The sequence below is a fragment of the Ciconia boyciana genome, chromosome 20 (genome assembly GCF_034638445.1).
Source record: "Ciconia boyciana chromosome 20, ASM3463844v1, whole genome shotgun sequence".
In the NCBI taxonomy this organism is placed as follows: Eukaryota; Metazoa; Chordata; class Aves; order Ciconiiformes; family Ciconiidae; genus Ciconia; species Ciconia boyciana.
Genome location: NC_132953.1, coordinates 1389916 through 1415190, shown reverse-complemented (window position 1 = coordinate 1415190; position 25275 = coordinate 1389916). Strand labels below are relative to the sequence as shown.

At 45.5% G+C, this 25275-nt stretch overlaps 1 protein-coding gene across 2 annotated transcripts in view; it reads right to left on the bottom strand.

The window, feature by feature from the left end:
• FLI1 (Fli-1 proto-oncogene, ETS transcription factor) overlaps positions 1–18310 on the bottom strand; it is a 76189-nt gene extending 57879 nt beyond the window's left edge. For both annotated transcript variants that reach the window (XM_072884754.1, XM_072884755.1), the window contains exon 1: positions 18160–18310. In XM_072884754.1, coding sequence (XP_072740855.1) covers positions 18160–18177 — 18 coding nt within the window. In that variant the 5' untranslated portion in view covers positions 18178–18310. The remainder of the gene's footprint in view (positions 1–18159) is intronic.
• Between the last annotated feature and the right edge of the window lie 6965 nt (positions 18311–25275).

The following is a 25275-nucleotide window of genomic DNA, read 5'->3' as shown; positions in this document are numbered from 1 at the left end:
TACGGCATTAATTAATGCAACTGAGCCAATATCTGAGCAAAGCTTGTTCCTATGAATACTGTTCAAATCATTATCAGTTCTATTAGCGCTTCATTATGGTTGCACTGATCAAGACCAGATTTCTTGGGCTAATTTGCATCATATTCTGACAGGTGCTAGTCCAGGTGTCCTATTGTCATTCTGAATTAATAAACATGATGCAACCCCCTCCTCCTTTTATCATTTGTGTGATAGAGGGAATAACAGAAATGGAATGGGCCAGGGGGGACGAGGGGGGAACAACTTATCTGACTTCATCTCCCAAAAAGGCCTTTCCTGGGGTTTTGCCAGGTTTAATTTTAAAATGACGAGCTCACACACCACTTCCTCTGCATCACCTACCTGTCAAATTACTGCCATGCCCTCCCCTCACTGGTTTGTGTCTTAACCTTTAGGCAGGGCTGCCCACAGGACAAGTTTGCACAGTGTACCATCTTAAGATTTCTTTTTCCATCAAGTAAACTGATAGAGCACAAGCCATCCCCCAGCTATTTCTGATTTGGACAGCCTTGCTCTAAGGTATAAACCTACTTGGATCTTCTTGTTAGCCCTTAAAGTCATCATTGCACATCCTTGGCATTTAGACCCTGTCAGCATCGACAGATTGTACCTGTCTCCTTCCTTGCTAATTCATCACTCACAGCCTAAAATTAGACCCCTAAAGCCATCTTTTTTTTTTTTTTTAACTTTTTCTTCTTTTAAAGATTATGATGATCGTTAGGAGGATGCATACAGCAAGCACTGAAGGGCTTTGGTTTACAGCCACATGCTTCACAGTCATGCCATCCCAGCTTACCACCTTAGGTCTGCAAGCAGCACGGTCTCTGTGCGTGCAATTTTCCTGCTTTGTAATAGACCCAGCACAAGTGTCTCTGCATCATGCTTCACACTTTTCTGGTTCAGAGCAGCTGGGAGTGCACGTGTAGACATGCACCAAGGGCCTTTTAATTGAACATAATCTTCATTAAAAGTCTAATTGTATTTATAGCTGGGTTTTTAATCTTTTTAGAACATAATTTCTAGCTCTTCCCTGCAATCCTAAGAAAGTCACTTTTATTAAATAAATCCTGATATTCGTATGTAATTAGAATGCAATTCAGGCTTTCCAGATAAAAAACAAATGCCACAGGAGCTGACAACAGCATTGCCATGTCACCCAGCATTTCTCTTTCAGTTCTTCTACAGAAGTCGATTAGCCCCACACTGTCCTGTTTCTTGCTTCTCTTTTGTACACTCTTATTTCTCAGAGCCTCTCTGGCCATGTGGTATCCAGAACCAAATGCCTTCTGACACGTCTGCTGGTGTCATACAGAGTGTTTATTATGAGCCCCGCTTGGTGACATGAGTATTAATGCAGAGGCAGCTCAGAACTGCACTGGCCTTGTTTGCTGTTTTCACCTGCCTGATAACTCTCGTCAGCTGAACTGTTCCTCAGATTTCTTAGGTCATTTCTGGCAAAGAAGAAATGCGTTTAAGCCTAATACCAGGGCTGCCCTTCTTGGCCTCGGGTGGGTGCAGAAGCTTCCCTTTCGCTTTCTGCAGGGGCATCTCACTTGTTTCTTTGTGTTACTCAAGTCATATGCCTCTTTCCCCGTGTTTGATTTACCTCAGATCTCCCTTGCTCATCTAATCTGCAATATGATTTTCCATCTAAAAATACAGGAGGCAAACCCCAGACTTTCTTCATTATCTTTACTAGAATGGGTTTATAATAATTGAAGCTCCAGCTGTTTGTACGCAGGTATAGATCTGAATTTCCTAGGGTTTCTACAAATTTGTTCCATCCGGCCTCACTCCCCTAAGGTATGACTAGAGAGAAAAAACCCGGACTTCATGGTACATTTTTCAGCTCCTGCATGAAGGTCCTGTGTGCACTTGACCAAGTAAGATAAGGCGCACTCATCTAAAACAGGCTAACGCTTATGCCCAGAAGAGCAGGTGAATGACTATATCAGGAGACCAAGGCTTCTATGCCTCAGGTTGCCTGTCTGGCTTACCTCGTGCACCTTTTTATTTACCTTGTGTGTCTTTTTTGTTAGGATGAGTAAAGAACCAGCCTCTCTAAGTGAAATGTTTGCATCTGCGATCAGGGTTTCCACTCCTGCAACGCCCCCGCACCCAACCGCACTCTAGAGTTCCATGAAGCGGGGGAAGGCTCTGAGCTTGCTCAAAAGGCAAAACTCATTTTAACTGCATTTTCTCTCCCCTTTGTTTTTTAAGAATCAGCTTGCAACAAATAGCACTTGCTAAATGACTGTCTAACAAGACAAAATGGTGCAAACCTCCCAGCGTGCCCCCCCTAGCTGGAAAGCACTTGTCCTTAGCAAGCCAGGCGCTGCGCCCCTGCTCACAGCCACTGTCAGGTGCATGCAGAAGAGGTTCCCAGTTCTATAGAGCATTGAGAGACAAGAGCTGTTCCTTGTTTCATTAGAGGCTCTAATGAAAATTTGCCTGCCACGTATCCAAGTGTGATCTGGAAGCAGATTTGCACCTGTCTCAGCAGGGCAAAATCAAACAATAACAGCGCTGAGAGAGCAAGTTGGTTAGCAAGGGCAAAGCGAGCGGGTGGTATGCCTCTGCTCTACTGCTGCTCATCAGATTCTTTTAATCAGATCATCAGAGCAAGGATTTTTTGTGCTTTACATGCACGTTATATACCTTTCTGTGCAGGAAAAGCAACCCACAGCTAACGTGACCTTTGCATCTTTGATTATCAGGGCTGGAAAGACAAAAGGGTCTATGAGAGTGCGTAGCACTGAGCAGACGATAGCCACTGCTCTCCCATAGGCTTCTAGAAATGCAGTGGTGGGGTGCGGCTACCATTCTTCCTGCTCATGCTGAGGGGCTGCAACTGTACAAGCCCAATACAATGTGTGTTGCATGAGATTTCTGTTAATGCAGTTGTTTTAGGTTATACGGGCTTCAGAGCAGAGACTGTTTTTTTCTGTGTTTCATAAGTGACTAGAACATTTTAGATCCTATAAATAGTGTCTTTCCTTTCCTAGTTGCAAAAACCCCATCTCTTGCATCCAGCTGCTTTGAACTTTATTTCAGAGAGAATTTTCTATCGATGTTTTAGGCACCTACAGCATTCTTTATCCAGTGCTTACAAAGCTCTTTGTGAAGATTTGTCAGTTCTCAGCCTTACCTCAGAAGAGCATTACCCATTATTGTTTTACAATTAGGAAAATCAAGGCACAGAAAACTCTAATTATTTGCTCAGGGTCTCTGGGTAAGAAGGAGGAATAAAGCCAAGGAGACCCCACTTGCAGGCTTTTGCTCTAATGACTGAACAGCATTCTTCAAAAAGTCTAGCTTTTTCGAAAGAAGGGCCATGTGAGTGTGATTATTATCTGCTGAGCAGAGTAGATACCAGATAAGAGATCTTTCCTCTTTATCCATTTACTAAATAATAGATGACTGATTATGATCTTAGATGCTAAGAAAACTGTTACAGATAATTTCAGGTTTCTGAACATGTTTCTCTTCTAGAAGTATTCTTATCTATATAGCCCATTAAGTTAGCCATAATGAAGAGTGAATAACCAAGTATACATCTTGGACACAATTCCTGGTGAAATACTCCACCACCCAACTCAGGGTGAGTAAACCTCAAGTTGCCCTCAAGTTGCTAGCGCTGGGTGAATACACTCTGGAGGATGGCTCCTATTCCAAAGAGCTCAAGGTCTGGGTAGGCAAGATAGAAAAACAGGGAATGATCAGTCCTGCCTGGCAGTTCAGTGGCTTCCTGTGGTTGTACAGAAAGTCACTGGCAGAGCCAGGAACGGAAGTCAAGCGTCCTGGATCATAAGCTCACGTTTTAAGCACAAACCAACTTTTTTTCTTCTAACATAGTCATCACAGCAAAACTATCTTTCAGAGCTCCTTTGTAGGATTCCCGCAGGGTGTGGGAGCTGGCCATCCTGCCCCACTTCAACACCTTAACAGTTCCAGGTGAAATATCCTGCATATAAGCAGGCATATAGCTGCATGAATCCATATCACTGCAGTTCTGGTAGCAGATTCAGATGAAAAACTGGAGCCAAGGACCTGTCCTGCAAAATGACTTTTGAAGCATTTTATGTGTACAATGCTACAGAAATCAACAGTGACAATCATTTAGACCTGCTCACCCCCCTGACCCTAGTTTGAATCCAGGTCAGTTTTGACGGAGTCAATGGAACAGCAAAGGCATAAAAGATACATATTTACATATATATATATAAAATCAGCATTGCCTGAGACAGATCCATTTTTCAACTGTTTGCTTAACTCCACCAGTTTAACCTGCAATTTATACTGAGTAAGAGAAGAACCATGATCCTTTTACCTACTGTAGCTGATGATACTCAAAAGCACTTTCTTTACTTAGTATATTGCACATTCATTGAGCCTTGTATCAATAAACACTGCATGTGCTGACACCATCTGTATCAAATGCTGCTCCACGGACAAAGCTCATTTGCAGATACCTCTAACACTCAGGTACAGCCCATTCCACACAGTTAAATTCCTTACAGCTTTTTGACTTGCTACCTGAATTAAAACTATGGCAGGCCTGCTAATCTCTGTTAAAAAAATCACATACACACACTTGTACTTGCTATTAAAGACTTAATAGAACTCTTAAGTTCACAGAGGTAGAGAAGAGTCATCTACGAGCACTTGTGTATTTGTGAATGCATGCATATGCAATGTAGAGGAGGGCTTGGAAAGACACATCTTGAAGCAGTGATGTAAATGTGAGGGAACCAGAGGGTGGTTCCTGTGTGGTAGAAGGGGCTGTGAAAAGAGCATGCACCTTCCTACTGTGGAGGTTCATCTCAACAAGGGAGGGCTGTCCCTGCAGAGCTGAGCCCTCAGGACCTGAAAATAGCTGGTGTCACTTGTGGCATGACTGGGGCAAGATCTGCGTAAAGAAAGACCTGGGCAGCATTTGGGAGAATGCTCTGTCAGGACTCGGAGGGATTTCTTTTCACGGCCCGCTCTGTTTCTGCTCCTTTGCTACACAGACCTGTTACATACATGTTTCACCTCTCTGCTGGTGTACACACACCTTCCACATCACACATTTCCAAACATGTTTGCATGGCATGTTGGCTAACCTCCTTCAGGCTGGCACAGAACAGCGTGTGGTGAGAAAAGTGCTGCTCACAAGATAGGGTTTCTGTGGTTTAGGGTTATGTTAATTAATTAATTCTTTTTTATTTTTGGAAGCCTGCAGCTGCTAGTTTTGAAACAACCAATCCTAGAGCTGCAAAAGTATGAAAGAAAGGGTAAGAAATCAATGGAAGAAATAGACAATCAGAGTGGGGTCCTGACCGCATACTGGCTGCTATTTTTTAAAACACATAAAAGTTTGGCTTATGTAAGAAACCATCTGGTATTTAGGCCTAGTTGAAATTTTAGCTGTGTGCGTGTGCTCTGTGTATGAATCAATGGAGCAGCTCCACAGGCGCATGCACGTACTCTGCTGGACTCCTTCACCAGGCAGTCCAGGGCACTTGCTGCAAAAATCTGGAAAACCTATTGGACTTCACACCCTTCTTATTCCTTCTGGACGGCTTGGAATGCTCTTTGATCTAAGGGAAAACATACCTACCCATCATAGCTGCAATGCTACAAACCCACATTACAAATAAGTGCATGACCCAAAAGACTGCTAGCTATACCAATATCTCAGGAACATGGTAGAAGGTTGTTGAATGTTTATAAAGAACTTAATGGCAGGACCACTGGGTTTCTTTCTGTTTAGTACATCGCGTTGCAGGACGTGCCTGCACTGAGCTCATTGTAGCTGCTGCTCAAGAATAGAAATGCAGTCAGTCCCACCTCATAAGAGCATCTACTCCAAATCGACCAGGCAAGCCAGAGAGGAAAGGAAGCATTTGCTGACTTCTACAGATGAGAAACTGAGATACAGAGAGATGAAGTGAAATGCCTGAACTCATACAGGAAACCTGTGGCAGAACAACTAACTGAACTAGGTTGGGCACTGCTGAGGACAAAGACTGGAGTGAATTAACTGCTCACAGATTTTTCTGACTCACTAAAAGTTTGGGGTTTTTTTTAATAAAAGGCATTGCAATCCCAGAATTGCATCAGGGAGGCTTTTTCCAGTGTGTGTTAATGCCAAGCACTGGGAACAGCATGTGCCACTCCAGTGACTCCTGCTGAGAAAAGACAAATTCAAACGGGAACAGGTGCAGCTGAGGGCTAAGGAATAACCAGGAGAGGGGACATTATGAAAGAGATTAGAAGATTTTTGTTTATCCTGGCAAAACAAAGACAGAGAGAGGTATGGCAGTGGTCTGTAAACACACTGGGGGCATAACATCAGGGAAAGGAAAGTGCTGTTTAAGCTAGCAGTGCTGGCATGAGAGAGGTATAAATCAGTCATGAGCAAATGTCAGTCCAAAATCAGAAGAAAGTAGTCAAACATCAGAATTAAGAAGTTATAGTAGTCCTTTTCAATGGGGAGCAGTGGTGGTGGAAAGAAAATCCATCCATCCTTTACAGAAACCTTGAAGAGTTTGGGAAAGGAATGATAGAGCATGGTCATGTCTGACAGCAGAGAGTGGAGCTCAAGAACTGCTTCCACTCTGGAGTTCAAATTAAGTGCCTTAACTTTTCTTCACTCCTCAGGAACTTAGAAGAAGAATCTCTTGTTACATACAGTCCTTAGCACAACAGAGACCACTCTGGTCTCTAGGCACTACTGTAGCACAAATAATTCATAACACTAATGATCAACCATAATTACATCCTTCCTGAAGTAGAGATGACATATGAGAATACCAAAAATGAAGAGCAGGGAACTAACTGCAAGCTTATTCCATCCATTAATGACCACCCCATACTCTGTGAGAATGAGAAAACGTCTGCTCTCAGATACAGTGGTGCAAATCCAGAAGATTCATTGCAAGCAAGATTGAACTTCAGTGCGTTGCTTTTTCTTTCTAAAGGGGATGAACTCTATCCATTTGTTAAAACCTTTGCCCACTGCTCTGGCAGTGCTGTGAAGGCAAAGGATTCCTGTAACTGTAAAGCAGGTTTTTGGATGCCCGACAGAAAATAGCAAAGCGGACACAGAGACCACTGCCATCTTTAATACCGACTGGCAGAAAACATGTGTCCCGGGCATGAGTTTGTTGGGGCTCAGAGTTAAAAGTGGATATACCCTTTTCCTACCAAAACAGTGTCATGTGGTGATGCATATTGGGTAAGTTTTTTACACAGCCTTCCATATAACACTACTCAAAATCCAGAGGACCCGCTATCATTGTCAAGGGGAGGACAGAGCTGCTTTTCAGAAGAAAAGGACTAGAAGGTACCGTGGCAAAGCCCTGTTCCAGATCTTCCTCTGTAAAATTTCTGCGTGGGTAAGAAGTAATACTTTTCAGTCTGGACCTGTCCGTGTTCCTTCTTCCACTTTATGCAATGCAGAAGGCAGACTGCAGCACAAAAACAACGTACTGTGAGATTCTGCACAGACGCTCGATCTGCGGCAGGATGGCGAGGAGCTGGAGTTTGGGCCACATGCCATTGGAATGGTAGCAGTTTCCCTTCGGTTTACTAGAGACATCTCAGATTTCAAGTACAATCTTAGTGTCACAAGGAAATTCATGATCACTCGGATAAAATGTGGCACACACAAAATTTGCACGCACACTTGTCTGGTAGAAAATGGGATTTAGAAGAAATACATGCAATTAAAAACACCCCAGATCCTGATAAGACACACTGGTTTTCTCTGTGCATCAGTTCCTCGCTTTACATAAGATCATTCTTTCTTTTTTCACAGTGAAGCTGTTACAGATAATTTTGGTAATATTTGCAGGATGATACTGAGAGTTCTTGCCTAACAAATCACTTCAGTGCATGCTTATTTTAAAGCCTGGTTGGTTCTAATGAAGTCAGATGTATTAGTTTATGGCTCTTAGAAATATCACCAAAATATAAATATTTGTGCTGTGGAAAGATATACATGTGCATATTAGATCTAATTAAGGAAGGCTGTTACCACGCATGTCACATGAATTTTGCGAGCAAGTTTGGGTTAGGAGTGTCATCATCAGAAAAATGATTCTTGCTGCAGCAAACGTTCTCTGAAGGGCCAGGAGTTACACAGACTGTAGTCTAGATTCTCAATATGCCTCAAAGACACCCACAGCAACTGTGATACCTACTCAAAATAACTTTCAGTCTTTTGGGATCAATTTATAAGTGGTGATCTATCCGAGTTTTAAGCTTGTACATGCATCAATAATTTCTGGCTCCAGTGATTTTTCCTGGTATTGGTGGTAAAACTCACGAAGGGTGTTTAAGGTCCACCCTCTGCTACAAATCCTTGGGCAATTCTCACGCCAGGGACTTGCGGACAGCCCCCAGGACTCTTTCCATCTCTGATGGTGACTTGCTGAGTGACCAGTTGCTTCCTGCATTTCACCTCCTAGGTTTTTTTCCTTTGCCTGCTTAGATTATGGGCTTTTATTCCACCTACGTGCCATGCTTCGTCTTAGTGGGAGCCTCTAGGGACAAATACCTTTATACAAGGAATTAATCATACAAGTCACGACTTCTGGTTCTAATCAGGAGTCAGTCCTAAAGGCTGATCTGCAACACGACCCTCATGGACAAATCCTCAGAATTTAATAGGGATTAAATCAATGGAGTTTTTATGGAAATTGAATTATACTGTATAGAAATTGTTCCATAAACAGAACATAGCAGAAAAGGCAAAACTTCCTTGATTTTCCCCTGGATTTTACAGAAGGGATATAATTTTCTGATACCTTTCCCTAGGTAATCTGAAGTTATTTGATTAAAAATGACATTTTTCAATGTAAAGGCATAGGATTTTGTTATTACATAAGAAAACCTCAAATCAGTACACTGAAACCTGCAGAAAGGCAATTCCGTAGGAGAGAAATGATGTTAATTCTTTTCCTTGCTTAAAGCAACATAGCTCCTGCTCCTCCCTTAGGCTTGGGTGAGCAGGGCTCCCTGGAAACTCTGCCTTCTTGTTAGCTGGTGTGGTGCAGTAATCCTCTGCTGTTTCAGTCTGTTTTAACCACTGCCTATCTCTGGCCACCCTTTCAAGTTTACACACCACATACATGCAGTAAGGCATATATAGAAAACAGGCCAAGTCCAGAATCTTTTATCCTATTCCATATTCTGCCATTCCTGAATGTTGATGGCTTGGATAAATGAACCTGGGGTATAAGCTACCTATTCTGGAGAGGCTGAACTTGCAAATTCACTTTGCCTCCATATGCAGATGGCCAACAGGCAGTGCAGCTTGCAGTTTCCCCTCTCCTCTCGAAGCCTGCTGAGCTGTGGTGGTTTGGATAAATGGATAAACTCTAAGCAAGAATGAATTGCACTGATTTCAGTGGGAATTTGCAGATATCCAGCACGTATTTCTCAGAATCAGGCCCACGTTTGCACTCAGCTCTGTGCTGACATATAACTCCGTACTTCTGTAGTTGCTTTGAGTTGTGTTCAGAAGCACTTTTATAGGCATCTACTCAGTCCTGATCTGAGATCACCTTCCTCTATCTGAACAAGAAGACAAGTGATTCTTGTCGTTCAAGTGAACTTGTGATTCTTACAAAGAAAAAGCATCAGCTCTGACATGTGAAGATTATGAAGGGACGGAGCATCTCAGCGAAACAGTACGCTTGTCAGCTGGGTGGGGGCAGAGGCTGGGGAAAAATGGTGCTTTCCCAAGGGACAGGCTCCTTACCACATGGCATAATTTGGATTTTGCATTGTGTCTTTCACATCCATAGCATATTCCTGATGTGCTTGGCAGGAATGAAATAGAACTGCAGCCCCATAACAGCTAAGGGAAAAATAGTTGTAAGAAGAGAGTAACTGCCATTCAGTGAGGTGGTTGAAGAGAATCATTCCTGTTAAAATGTATAGGGTTGCCAGTTCCAGTATGCACTAGGGCAATGCCATTTGTACTCTATATGTGCAACCATTTTGGGGAGCATTTCTGCCAGTGGCCTACGTATTTCAGGACACAAAGTTCCAGCCCCAAGTTCAAATACCAAATAAGTTCACACATAGAAGCCTGTGCAAATCAATGAGATCTCAACACCTGATTATTTGCTTTAGCAGAATGTTAAAAATCCTGTATCTCTAGTAACGTGCAGAGCCTTTGGCCGAGATTTACCTTTTCTGCTTTACTTTGGTAGACTAGAGCATGGTGGCTGTCCACTGCTCTGGAAGCAGCTTCGTTTCAACGACACCACAGTTCTTGCCCCTCTGCAGCTGGCAATGCAAAACTCTGTTAGATGTGAAGAGGGCACTATCACTCTAGGCAGCTCAGAGACTGGGCAGAAAAAAAAAAATAAAAGGCAAATGTTCGATGCTAACATTATATGAAGTCCCAAGGAGATTTGGAACAGGAGCAGTGGAGGAGTTACAGTTTCCTTTGTTCTGTTAAAAGGAAAAAGGAAACACATCAGGAAACCAGACTGTGGAGCACAGGAAGTCTCACTTTGGCTGATAAAAAGGAACTGATGTGAGGTTGGTTCAGATGCAGTTATAAGTCAATTAAGCTTGGAACAACAAGAAGAGCTATTCAGAAGAAACCAGAGAGCCAAATTCTGCTTTTAGCTGCAAAAAGGGTATTTTAACCTCTCCTAATCTTTTCCTTATCTTCTTTCTTAAAAGAAGGCTGCTATAAAAAACATTCAAATAAGAATTTTCTCATCGTACAAAAATCGGTTTCCTGAACTCACCACACCTTCCACTGACCCCACCGTATCTTACTCCAGTTTCTTTTTTGTCACTCATCAACCAACTTAAAAAACTGAATTCTTGCTGATTTCTCTCCTCCCCTCAGATCAAAACCAGCATTAGTTAAGAAGGGCAGTTTTTTTGCTGACTGAGAAATCGTCAAATGACTAATTAAAGGCCGTCCTGCCCGTTATGTTGTTTTCACTCCCTCTGCATGATTGACAAGCGTAGGCCAGTTCCCTAACGTTCAATTCCTGGGTGTGTGGCTTTGGCTGGCTGGGGTGAGGGGGGGGTTATATATATAATTTTTTTTTTAATTGTTTCTTGCTCTTTTACAGCCCTGTGGTCGGTTGAGCTCTGAGTTAGTCTATGCTGGAAGAACAGGAACAAGGTATATGCAAATAAACTAGTAAGCTTAGCTATATATATCCATGGCATTTACTACAGGAGCCTCTACTGAGCTGCATTTCTGACTGCATTTTAGAAAAAAACAGGAGAAGAAAGAATGCTTGATATACATGAAGAGCCAGGGTCATCTTTTTTACAGCATCATACCAATGCTGAAGGGAAGCAAAGGCTGAGATTTTGCAAGATGCCTGTGGGATTTAGCCTTACTTCTCCCATCTCTTTCCAGTGAGAGTTGTCTATTCAATGCCCCTTAGCCAGTTTTGCAAATCTTAATCAACATGTTGACATACAGAATCAAAATACTTTGTTAAGCACATGGAAAGCAGCCTGGTTTTCGGAGGGAACAGTTACCTTCAAAAGCTAGTGAGAGTTACAGGCTATCAGTACCTTTACAAATCAAGCTGCCTGCTTAGTTAGATAAATATGCACTTGTAAGCCTATTTTTAGGGCTCTGGCTTCAAAACATGGAAGCAAAACAGAATTAGATGCATCAAAGTGTCTCTAGTATCAAATAGTGATGGTCCCTGTCAGGTCATTGTTTCAAAGTTTTGCCGTTGGGGCTATTTGTCACTGGAGAAGCAGAAGGTTTATCGGGACATACTTAAATGTCTTCAACAGTAACATACAGTAACATATATCCCTTTTGTTTAGGTCTCTGTCTTACAGCTAAAGGAAAAGCTTTTGGTAGCGGAGGTGGGGGAGGAGGGAGGTAACGTTTGTGGCTTTACTACAAGAGACAGGTTTCTAGATCAGCGTTACTAGCTGTGTAGATACGCATCAATAATTATGTGGCCTGGGTAATGAGAAGAAGAAAGAAAATAAGCAGTAGATGCATTAATATTTTGAAGGCTTTGATATTTGGAACTCAGTAGAGCAGAATATACATTGTCCTGTACCATACATTGCTGTTTATACCCGCACAATTTAGGTTGGTGCTAAGTTACTTGATCGGCACCCTGACTGCCTGGGCGTCTGTGATGACACAGCATGCAGGTTAGCAAAGACTTGGGTCCGCCATCAGGCAAATTATTTCCAGAAGGAGGCAGAAAACCACATTTGCGTGGTGATATTTTTGTCTGTATTTTCAAAAACAGCTATAAATATGCACTCACAGCCTTGTAAGAAAATACTTGTTCACTCAGAAAGTGTTCTTAGGCATCACCCGTGGAAATGTGACAGGGCTTTGTATAACTGAGAAGTGCACTGCAGGCAGCTCTTTTTACATGCCAGTGCTACATACGCATTTTGCGCTCATGTTCACATGTGCATGAGAGCACGAGAGGCACAGACACTGGAAATCAATCTGTTGTTCAATTCAGAACAAAAGATCTAAAGAGAATTTTACATTTGGGGGAAAGTTGGCTTCAAACCAAGTTGTAGAGCTAAGCTTAATGTATTAGACCAGTTTTCTCTAGGCAAGCCATGCACATATTCATGTGCGCTCTAGTACTAACACCATGCTTCTGCAACATTAGGTGTTTAGCAAACCCACAAATATCTGAAAATCTGAAGTTAAGGCTCCCTTGGCTCCTTTAATTTTCCTGCTTGTGCATGTTTGCACTGAGATGGGACATAAGGTCTTTCTTTAAGTGGTCAAGGAAACTCAAGCAGAATGAGAAACTTTCATGTTTCAAAGGCAACTTATGGGGTGCTGTAAAAGAACTTCACATGCTGATGTTTTACAGGGAGAAAAAGAATGGAAGATGCTCTGGTTATACGTTCATAAGTTCTAGGCCTGGTCCTTCTGAGAAGATGTGAACTGAAATAAAGAGGAAAGCCTTCTGTAAGACCAGGAAGGAGAGACCTGAAGAAAATAAACTCTGCTTGCTGCAAAAATTGCTATAAATGCCCTTCCCCCAGCACATCTCACTTTATCAGCATCTCATCTAAGACCTCACTTCGAGGTGCAACCTTACCCTTGGCTTCTCTTGATTTCTGTCCCTTTCTCATAATACTCCAATGAATAGTTCTAGTCTTGCACACCAAGACTCCAGCAAAACTCTCCCTAGAAGCAATGCTGCAAGGAGTGATAGAAGCTAGGCCTCTCCCCCCATCTTACAGCAGGAGTATCACAAAATTAAAATAAATAACTAAAATAAAAGCATGAAATCCTCAAGACATGCATGCTACGACTTAAAAGTGACCACATCCTGTTAGGGTAAAATCCACAGTGGTGGAGAGAAACTATACAAGGCTTGCAGCACCTCTTTAAAGCCTCTGAGTGAAACCCCAAGTGCCTAAAATCTAAGCAGTTGGTGCTGTTTTGCTGTGTATTAGGTTTGCTTCAGACTAATCTTCCTTCCCATAGCAGGAAAAATTCTACTACAGAGCAGCAGAGCTACTCAGTTTACCAGCTCTGAAATAACTTTGCCAGTGTTTTACTTGTGTAGCAAATGGGAGTTAGTACTGAACACCTCGAGTCGACAGCACCCAGCACTACGACGTGATTGTTGTCGTTCATCCTAAGGCAAAAGGCGTACATTTGCATACAGATCTGGGAGGGAAAATGAAGCAGCATTATAAAAACATCCCAATTGCAAAACATTTCTAACAGTTTTTTTGCTGTTATATATTAGAAAGCCATTATGAAATCTAAATGTCACCTGAATAGGGACTAGGGTATCAGGGAATATCATCATGTATGCCTTGGAAATTTCAGATGGTTTTGTTCAAAATTGCTGTGGAGGGACAGCAGCACGGAAAGTCTCCAGTGAGCAAATGTCTTTGTGATTTTTTTTTTCAATCTGGAGATTAAGAACCTTGCCCTAGGAGTCAATGCCTTTTTGCCAGGAAAGGCCATCTCTAAAGGGCCAAAGCCAGGGTAATTTAAAAATGGCAAAACAGACATTTAAGCTTGTTCAAAAAGGAAATACGTTCTTAGTTTGAGATCTTGATGGCCAAGTTTCAGGATGGGAGCGAACAGCTACGGTTCACAAATGACAAGAAACAGTGATTGCAATAGAAACCCTACCCCACCCTTTGCTATAGCAACACCAACCTACAAGTTGTCTTCTCAGGGAAGGAGACAAGTATGGTTGTTATCTACTCGAGTAATGCAAAATTTTCATTGAATGTCCTTCAGATGGTCTACCTCTTACGCCCAGAACATAAGGATAAACATGGTTTCACAGAATGAAGGCAGCAGTTACACAAAATGTGCTTTTTTTATTAACAGTCAGGCTTTGGCAAGTGTATTTACTTTAATTATTGTCCACATGTAAAGTGGAACTGAAACAATTAAACCACTTTGAAATCACACCATTTGTTATTGTGAGGAAGCCCATGCATGGGCATCTTGCTGAGATTAGATGTACCCTTTTTTGACTTAATTTGTGGCAATAAAAACCAAACCCCCCAAACACAATGTAAATTAAGTCAAAGCGGGATGTTAACCCAAAGAAGATGGGATTTGAAGTATCTGGAGGCATACAATAAAAACGTTATCGACTATTTAAAATTAGTGCAAACATAAGCTGTCATGGGTTTCACTGGCTCCCAGTCATCTTCTGCAAGTGTTGTTCACAGAATATGAACTGAATATGGAAATGAACTAATAAAGGTACAGATTTGCTGCACTTCTTTCTCCTTCTTTCTCTAGAGCATTGCTCTAGAGGTCACTTTTCAAGCCAGCCAGTCCACCTCCCATGCCAGGTATTAAACAGATTATTCAAAGAATGCAGCAAAAATTGCCTCCCACCACCTCAGCAAGTGATCCAATTCCCCTCAAGATAAATAATTATTTATGAAGAAATAAAGACGCATTCTAGACCCGGTGCATTGGGTCAGCAATATCACATGTGACGTAAGTCAGTGCATGATGGGGAAAGATGACTTACAGTCCTGAGCTGATCCCATAACACGTTTATACGCGTGGCATTCCCTGAGCTTTGGGTTAAACAACTCTGAAAACAACTTCAATTCACGCTTGCACATAATGTCCACGGAGGATGCAAATGCAGCCCAGGATCATCCTGACCACGTCTACCATGCTGTGTTTCCCCAGGAGCGTGTGATTGTGAATCCTTAGGACAGCTCAAGACTACAGCAGATTTACCCCTTTACTGCACAGTTACCCTGCAGTTAGACAGGTTTGCAGTTAAGTTATTCCATGTAGGTAAACCCAGCCATCCGAGAATCTGTTGTCAAAAGTCTTTCTGAATAGCATAAAAAGATTAAGAGGAAAGTACAGGCCTAATATTGGGGATCACAGGGTGAAGGGAGAGATTTTTATGGTAGACTGGACTCGGACTCCTTCTGCGTCTGCCAAGTGTGCAGTGAAAAGTCTTTGGCTCAATTAAAACAATTAGCCCATAGAACAGTTTTGCATAGACTTGAAAAAACAGTCACTTGTATTGTTTAAATTGAAGACAATCACCTGGAGCGTGTAGCCCTCTCCAATACCTATTCTGCGCTGCATAGCACTTATCTTCTGCACAGACAGGTATATTTCTGAGTTTATGGAGGGAAGCGCTTCTTAACCATGCCAGTACACAGATTTCATCTGGTCCCTCACCGTGTTCTTGCTCTAGATAATGAAAGACCCTTTTTCTGTGTTTCTCTTGCTCTCTAGTCACTCATGTGCATCTTTCTGCCATATTATTTCCCAACCCAAATGCACAACTTTGAGAGAAATCAATGCATACAACCTACAGGAGAGCAGATCTAAGGATACAATTGCTTTTAAATTTCTTTCCTCTGGATACAGTACAGTTCTGCTTTACCATGTCCTAGAATTAAGAAAATCTACCCTGAAGCACAGGTTATATAGAGCTCAGCAGATTAAAAACATTTAAGCATCTCAAGCCACATCCTCTCCCATTGCCCTTCACCTGAGACCAGCTAGGCAAGGTGGCCTAACCCCTTCCTTTCAGTGGTAAACTGCAGCAAATCTGTCAATGCATGGGTCTGATATTCCTGGGGAACCCACCCTTTTTCTCTCCGGTAAGAAAAATTATAAGAAATCTCAGATAATCCTGAGGGCACTACAGGAACACTGATCTAAATGCATGGTACAGAAAAGGGGTCAATTACAGGAGGCGGCAAACAGGACATGGGGACCTGCAGCAACTTGCTGATGATCCTGGAATCGCTCAGTAAATGAACCCAAGAGGAGACTTTGGTGTATCTGGATCCCATCTCTCTTTGCTCAAACAGCCAAATTATTTCTGGACTACAAGTGAAGCAGGACAATATAAGAAAAGGCTGCAGAGCAGTCAGCGAGCAGATCCAGGAGCTGGGGCAGTGACCTGGGATGCAGCCGAGTTCCTCCTTTTGCCACAGCCTCCCCAACGTGACTGTAGGCCTAGCTGCTAAGCGTCGCAGTTCCTCATCTCCAAACCGGGGGGGCTGAGGGGAGGGTTAGCAATAATACTTTGCAACACGGGGTGACTGGGGAGAGGAGGAGCTCCCCGTAGGCACCATGAGCTACGTGGGCCATGGGAATACTTCAGCACCTTTCAGAGGACGGTGTGGGGGGCTGGTGGCCTGTGCAAGAAAAGCAAGTCCTTGTGTGCACCGCAGCAAATGTACAAACGGGAAATTTCTGCACCTTCACTGCACAATATTTAGGGCTCCACAAATCAAAGAAGGTTGTGGTGCGCTAAACGTATCCTGAATGAGGTCCAGGTTACTTTTGCTACAGATCTGAGGAGGTGGCGGGGGAGATGTGTCTTATTCCTGCCATACCTCCCAAATTTTGTGCTTTCAACGCTCCTGCTTTCTCTCCTCCTTTCCGACATTCACCCTTTCATTCCCTCTTTCCATTTATCTCTTCCTGCCCATCTCGTCCTCTCCCTCTTCTTTTGAGACCCTTCCAAACAGTGCACTTGTCACAAGCTGCAATCTAAGGGAGAAAGTTTCAGTTCCTGCCCGTTTGCAGTTTCTTTCTCCCCAGGTCAGCAAAAAAAAAAAAAAAAAGAAATTAAAAAAAAAAAAAGAAGACTTTTAAGAAGAGATCAACACCCCACCCAGGCGATAGGCATCTTTCGAAATCTTCCAACCCAAACACACCCACAGCGTCTCTCGCTTCAAGGCTCTTCTGTTTGAGCTGCTTCTGTGCTATAGCGCTCCCCCAAGAAGAGCCCGTAAGAATTGCACAAGGGTCCCCAAAGCAAGAAAACCAACCCTGTGGTGCCTAGGCTTTGAGAAACAGCGTGAGCCACCTCAAGGGCCTTGGAAAAGGCTTAGCGTATCTTTGCAGAGGCTGAGGGACCGGCCGGTTGGATGGGGGGAGAGGAGGGGCAACCACTCTCCAAGTCCCAGCAGCGTCCTCGGTTGCTCAAGGCCACCAGAGGTTGGTTATGTTCGTGGTTTTTTTGCCACACTCGTTGCTTCCCCTTCCCCCTGCCTCGCCCCAAGCTAGGGTGATGTTTCTCCTGCAAACCGCCCGGTCCCTCGCTCTCTCCCCCCCAAAATCTGCTGGAGGAAGCGCACGGGCAACCGTCAGGACCAGCAGTGCATTTCAAGCAGGGCCGGCGAGGCAATCGGAGCCAGGGGCACACATCTGGGGACAGCTCGGAGCCACTCTCGCCCCTGCCGCCTCCGACCCGAGCCGTCCCCCCCCTCCCGCTCTCCGCGGCGCCTCGCAGCCCCGGGCGGCGCAGAGCCCCGGGGGCCGGAGCTGTCACTGCCTTTCCGCCGCAGCCCGCCGAGCCAGGCAGGTCCCCGGGGCCCCTCCTCGGCCCCCCTCCGCGGGGCAGGAAGGCGGCTGGCCCCGCACCGCCCCGCCAAGCCGGGTACGAGCGGGTCGGCCGGCTGCCTGCCGGCTGCCAAGCCCCCCCCGAGCACCGGGGAGGCGAAGGGGAGAGCCCCGACGCGCTGCGGCGGAGGAGGAAGAGGAGGAGGAGGAGAGACCGGCCGCTCCGGGGCGGAGGGACGGAGCCGGACCCCAGCCCCCCAGCCCCTTCCCAGAGCCCCCCCCGGCTGGAGGGGTCCCCCAGCCCCTCCTGCCCCCCTTACCTTAATAGTGCCGTCCATCTAGAATAACTTCCAGCCGGTACCAGCAATATTCCACACATTGACCCGGTTTAGCCTGCAACCGAAGCCTCCTGAAGTTTTTTATCCTTCTCCCTCTTTTCGCTTTTCTCCCTGCCCTTCCAGGGGTTTTGCTTTTCTCTCCGTGTCCCCTCTCCTCCTCTCCCTCTCCCTCCCTCCCTCCCTCTCTCTCCGTCTCTCTCTTTTTTTAACTTTGGTTGTTGCAGCAGAGCGAAAAAGAGACAGTTAACCGGATGAAACGTTTTTTTCTGCTAATTTTGGGAAGTGAAGTCACTCGAGGAGGAAACTTTCGTCTCTCCACTGGTCCTGCCTTCTTGATGAAAATATATATATTTTACATACAGGATATTTGCTCCATTTAGATAAGAAGGGGCAGAACAATAGCTACCTCTGCCAGCTCTTGTTTGTCGCCAGGGCAGCCAGTCCAACGCAGACCTTGCCTTGCACCCAGACCGTATTAGCGAGCGCCGTGTCTCATCCCACGGTTTAGTTTAACATGTTTTTTGCAATTTTTTTTTTTTTTTCTTTTGGCTGGAGCGGCTTTAGCCTGACTCACTGAATTTCCGTCTCTTCCCACAGATTTTTTTATTAATGCGTTTTCCAGTCACAGGCAAAAATTAAGAGGAGAAAACCGTAAATACAATTCGGTCGCGGCAGGCAGAAAGAGAAAATTAAAAGTCTGGCGATTAGGACGTATTTAAAACATCCTTCGGCCCCTCTCCTTCACGCTTCCCAGCAAGGAGCGTGAGACGAGGGTCCAGTCCCTGCCAGAAATGAGCGGTAAGTGCAATAATGCAAGACAGACAAACGACTCCAGCAATTAAACACAGGCTGGAAACGGGGCTGCAGGAAAGCGGAGGCTCTTTTCCACTTTCACCCCTTCCCTTCACTCCCAGTCACCTCGAGGGCTGGGATATCGGGCTCTGAAGCAAAGGTACTGAGCTGGATGGAGTACTTTCCCCAGCCTCCTCTCACAGTGCAAGTTTCTCGCTAAGCTGTTAAAACCCCACTAGGACAGGGGCGGGGGGGAAAAACACTTTATAAGCTAAAAATGACCAAAAAAATTACAATAATTGTCAGATCCGCTGAATTTTCCGTTCCCGGATGCCTTGTCAGAGTGGGCACTGCAAAAACCCAACCACCAGCCTTTAAATCTCATTTTAGACCTGGCGAGCCCCTGACGTGCAATTCTCTCTTTCATTCAAACGGGAGCGAGCACCAGAAAAGAAACGCGCTTTCCTTTTTCCGGGAAAGGCTGAAACCCTCCAAAAGGACCCGAGGAAAGGAGACAATACCCGCCTGTCCAGCTCACCCGCTCCACTTCCACCACCACCACCCCCCCCTTGCAAAAATAACAAGCAGCTAACAGCGGAACACATCATGCAACACTTTGGGCGTCCTTTATTCCCCACTTCTGCAAACTGCTGCAGCCCGAGGAAAAGAGCAGAGGGTGGAATAAAAAGGAGGGTGAAGCCAAGAAAGAAAAGTGTCAAGGCAGGAGGACACTCCTGCACGTCAGATCTCTCAGTGGAGAGGATTACCTTGTCCAGTGCCAGTTGTGTCCAGTCTTTTTGTTTCCCCCTGTCTTTAGTCCAACCACGGGGAGGGGAGGGGGGGGGATCAAAATTATATCCAAAGTTATTCTGCACCCGCCCCTTCCAAAAGGGAAATGCAATAATGCCACTAGTGTTTCTACTCGGCTGCAGCAGAGATGCCTTATTAATACATTATTTCTCCAAGACCGAAGCTGGCAGGAGAGAGCTGTAGATCCCCCTTGCCCCTCCCTCCCCTCCCTCCCCCCTCCTCTGAAATTAGCCTCATCAATTCAGCTACAATTTTTTAGTTCAGATGCAGACACGGGACTGAACGTGACCAGACCTGGAGGTTTGGGCTTGCTGCTTGCCAGCGATTGAGGCCGTCTGCAGCCAGGAGGTGAAGCGGGGAGGGGGGGGAGCAGAGGGGACAGCCCGACCGCCTTCCCTCTCCCCCCGCCCCGTCCTCCCCCTGTCTGCTTTACAATCCAGGGGTCTGCGCTGGGGTCCCCGGAGAGCAGCACATCTGGATGCTGCTAGCGGGGTCAGGTCCCCCCTTGCCTAGGGCCACAAGAACTGGAGTTCAATTAAAAGAAATCACGGTTAACCCTTTGCTTTCCTCATTACTCTTTCTTTTCCCCTGCCCTCTCCCCCCCCCCCGCAAATACTCTTTTCTCCACTCCCCCTTCAGCGTTACCACATGGCAGGCTGCAGCAACCAGCAAAGCGAGAGGTTAAAGGGAAGAGTGAAACGCATCCTTTCAAAACCCAAATGGTTTCCTCTCTAGACAACACTCTCTACCAGCCCCGAAAAACAACGGGGTGCGGGGGTGAGGGAGAGGACAGGCTGAGGATCTTAACCGCGAAAGGAAGGGGGGGGAAATACCCTGGAAGGAGCCTCTGTCATCCACGGACCTCACAGAGCATTTTGGTGTCAGGCTGCGTGAGCGACAGGTCTTGGACGGGCTGGCGGTGGGGGAGAGCCGGGGAGCCCAGAGCGGCAGGGAGAAACCACCCGAAACCGTGCCCAGGTCCTGGGAGAGGAGCCCAGCGTTGCCAAATTACCCTTTCCCCATCTCCGGGCTGAAGCGACAAACGAGTCCGGCACCCGCAGCGGACCCCCAGAGCTCCCAAAGGCTGCGAGATGTCAAACAGCCCCCCCTCCGTCCCACCTAGAGATATTTCAGGAGCCCAGCTCTGCATTTTATTGCCAGCCGGGCACCATGACCCCCAGGGGCTCATTTTGCATGTCTGAGGATGACTCGAAATGAAGCTCGTTCGGGTCACTTGTCAGATCGGGTCCATCAGGGATGTTCTGTGCTTTACCTCCTGTGTTTGGTCTAAAATAAGATTTGCGAAAGTCCAAGAGATAAGGTAATGAGCGAAGTTGTTAAACATTCTAACAGACAAGCCGAACAATCTACTATTTTCCTCCCAAATAATGTCACAATAGAACCTTTTCTTCATCTTTTTTTTTTTTTCTCCCCCTCCTAAAAAAAACCCCAACCAGCCTTGAAGTTATCTCAAACTTTTTGGAAAAGGCTGGAATATTCATAAACTCCGTCCGCCAAGCTCTGAATCATCCTAGGTGATTGTGCAGTGACTTCGAGTATTTAACTGTTTGAGAGGTTTGAGAATGAATATTTGAGGTTCAGTGGCTTTGGGTATTTCACTGTTTGAGAAAGCGAAGCCATCGCCGGGCACGGTGCTGATCGATGCGCGCAATTTTTAATCCGATGCTCCGCTTTTGGATGCATATGTATATACAGTAAAGGAACGATGATCTGTTTAATGTGGTTACCACCAGACATCTGGAAAATCATTTGATCTTGGCAACCACGGAAGATTTCAAATGCTTACATTGGGACAGGCTGGTAGAAATCGGTTACTCCTCAATTATTATCTATCTTTTTTTTTTTTTTTCACTCCGCTTATGAATGAAACGAAATTCTCGACCCAAGTTTTTAATTAGTTCAATATTGATCTCAGCGCTTGGCATGTCCCCACCTCCTCTCTTCGTCCTTATAACCGGGTTAACACCGACCACAGCCTGACACAGAGTAGGTGAAAACGCTGGTTTGGGGCGTGATCCGATTGAAATTAATAAGGACAGGCTGGGGGGGAATTTGGCCCAGGACCATTTCATGTCCAGTATCAAAGGAGTTAACCCCTCGGTGTAGTTCAATGCCAGTCCTTCGCGGGGCTACATAACCTCAAAGACAGGGATTTTCTGTCTGTAATTCACGCGGGATTAGTGCTCATCACTTCATAATTAAAACCGTCTAGTTATTCTATAGGAATAAACATAATAAAAACCTTCCCGTGCCTCGGTTGCAGGTTAGAAGCATTCTTTTGGGAGGATGGGAAAGGGGCTTGGCTTATTTCACTCCCTCTTACCCGAAGAGCATCAGCTGAGCTCTCCGTAACCCCCAGCCTGGGACTGCTGTAAATCGGAGAGGGGAGCCCCAGAAACCAGCATCCACACCCTGACTTTGTCACTAGAAAGTGGTCATTTCCCACTAACTGCGACAAAGTGTCCTCTCTTTTTTAACTAGCTTTATATATATACACACACACATACCTTGCGCTAGGTATATTGTGTGTATATATTTTTTAAATATATATAAAACTTCCTATATAGACTATCCTCTGAAAACGTATTTACGCTATTTACCATAATTCTTTGCCCGGAGCTGTATTTGCAGGCAGCCAGGCTCTATTCTGCTCCAGTCTTTACTAGAGGGAAAACCTCCACCAACTTCAGTGAATGTTTAAAATTTCCGGGTCTGAGTTTCCTCTGGCACCGACTCGGTTGCAGAATGCAAAACGCAACGTGTTTTGTTTATTTTCTAAACCCACATTCTTACAAGCAAAAAGCCCCAACTACAGCCCTGGGATTTGATCCCCAGAAACGAATCCCAGTTCTAAACTAAACTAATTGGGCAAACCTCTGCTTTTCAGCTACAGCAATAAAAAGGAATCAGTAGCGTTTTCCAGCCCCACAACTGGAGGATCGGGTCCCTCCTACCTCTTGGCCTGCAGGAACAGCCCATGGGATTTGGGAACTCGAGGCCGGCACGTTATTCGCTGCTAATCGGTACTAAGTAAAATATAATGTCTTAAAAGTGGCGTGGAGAAGATGCAGTAGCTTTGAAGCTGCATCGCAATTAGGTGAAGAGTGGGGTAAGCAGTGTCCTGGCTAGTTTTATTTGAGCTCCATGTCCCAATAAAACAGCCCCCACCCTCCCTTCCTCCCCCATCCCGCAATTATTGAAAAGCTAAGGCACAAAAAAACAAAAATACTGAAGGCCAAAAAAACAGACTGCAGTGCACTAGCTCCAAACGTCTGGCCCCTCGCTTGAGGCCATAATTAATTTGAGATTTATTTTTATTGGAGAACCCAGTCTCGTCTGACCTTAGCCAAACAAGACTTCAGCTAGACCCTTGATGCGCTTGAATGGAACAGAATATTTCCCTCTAACTTCTCTTCAGGCGTCCGTGCCTGCTTTGAATTTGTTCCCTCAGACTTCATATATTTGGAGATTTGCAGGAAAGATTTAAAGCATTCCTCCCCCTTAGCATTCACTTTCTTTTTCTTCCCTTTTTGCTCCGCTTTCCCTCCACACCTCCTCTCTTTCTAAACACAGGGCTGGGAGAGCATAGGAAAGGCTGGAATACCAAATTCCCTGGATCCAGCATATTGGGTGAGGCGGGGGGGGGCGTTTTTCTGTAACTTCTGAAAGAATGGAGCCATTACAAGGTCGCAGAGCTGGGGAGGGGGGTTGGCTGCTTGAATGCTGCTGTCTAAAGGCGGGAGTCACTGTAAAAGCTTGTCCCTTGTGCCCGAGAGCCTGGTTTATTTTAGAAAGCTCCAACATGCTACATTTCCAGGAGAGAAACAACGTTTCTCCCACCTTCTCCACCTAAATTGAAACCGTGTCTTGAAGGTAAAGGGGGGAAGAAACAACGTCAGCCCTTCCCCACGCAGGGCGGGGGCTGAGCACGGGAAAAGTCGTCAAGCGGGATTCGCTGGACACCGGGAAATGGGAAGGGATTTTTCTATTTAAAATAGAGACGTAGGTGCAAACAAGAACTAAATCCTTAAGCACCAAGTTGTCATAAGGCATTAAGCAGCGACTTGCTAAAGTCTGACAACTTAGCAGCGTTTCTGCCTCAAGAAATGAGCGTCAAAAAAAAAAAAAGGAGAACGACTCGGTGTATACGTAGCTTAATCATCACGAAGTGTGAGAATGACGTAAGAGCTCACGGCAGCTTCTGCTCACACTACCCCTGCCGACAAAGCTACTGCGATTCCCACCTTCTCTGGAGGTGCCTGGTCCCATCCTCCCGAGCCCGCGTGGGAGGAACTGAAATTCTGCGGGACGCCGGGAATTGCAGGGAAAAAAACCCAACCAAACAAAAAAACAAAAAAAGAGGTAGAAACGGATAACTCGCTAGAGGATGCTCTCAGTAGGAATAATTCTACCTCAACTGGGAAAAAAAACAGTCCATGAAGGCTTTGATTGTCCCTTTTCTGCCAGGCTAAGGCTCTCTAGCTGTTCTTAAGAGCGCGGTGCAGGTTTCTGTCTGCTCCGCACAGCCGCACGTCCAGCACCCGTGCGTCCCTGAGCACCCGTGGGATGACCCGTGCACAGGTCCCTCTGCGGCGCCTTCCCCTCGGCCGATTCATCAGGCACTATCTCCGCTGCGAGATTTCTGTTGTAAAAAAAATAAATAAATAAAATAACGGGATATTCTTTCCTTGCAACCTGTCCCCCAGCAGCCGCTGGCTGCTACTGTTCAGCGGGAAAGATAACGCGGCCGTGTCAGGGTTTGTCTCAGTAGCCTTCGTATTGCCCACTGCAAAGAAAATCTCCCTGGTTTGTCCTTTAAAAAAATTTTAAAACCCCTCTCTCTTCAGGGATTCTGTAAACTTTCCAGGCAGAGTGAAAGCAAGAACAAACCAAATATTGTTTCCAGCCACCCAGACTATTTTGCCTTCATGAATATGCTTCTTTGTACGGTACCACAAACGTTATGGCTGCATGAAATCCATTTTTAAAGCCAGAAGTCCCGCGCTTGCACAGTGGCTCCTCCCTGGAGGAAAGTCCACCTTCGTGCCCGTTCAAAGGTCTGGGCCGGAGACCAAGGTCCGCACAAGCTGGTGAAGGGGAGCGTGCAGTTGCTTTGTGGGTGTTCCCCAAACCTCCCCGGGGGGTCGGAGCGGGAGCAAGCACGCTGCCTCCCCCAAGAACTCCGGGTCTGCGCCGGTCCAAGGCGTCCCAGCGCGTTACCCGAGCTGCTTCTGGGGATCTGCCTTAAATATCCCCCCTCGGGAGACTATTTTAAATATCATCCCCAGGCGCGGCAGAGGAAAGGAGGGGAAAAGCGGGGGTGATGCCAGGATACCCGCTCCCGTGTGATGGGGAGCATTACCGCCCTCTCCTTCGACTTCTTCTCCTGCACAGGCCGAGGGACTTTACCCAGCGGGTCTTGCCTCAAGCTGGCAGGGCTTGTACCTGGAAGAGGGGCTCCAGGAGAAGGGAGGT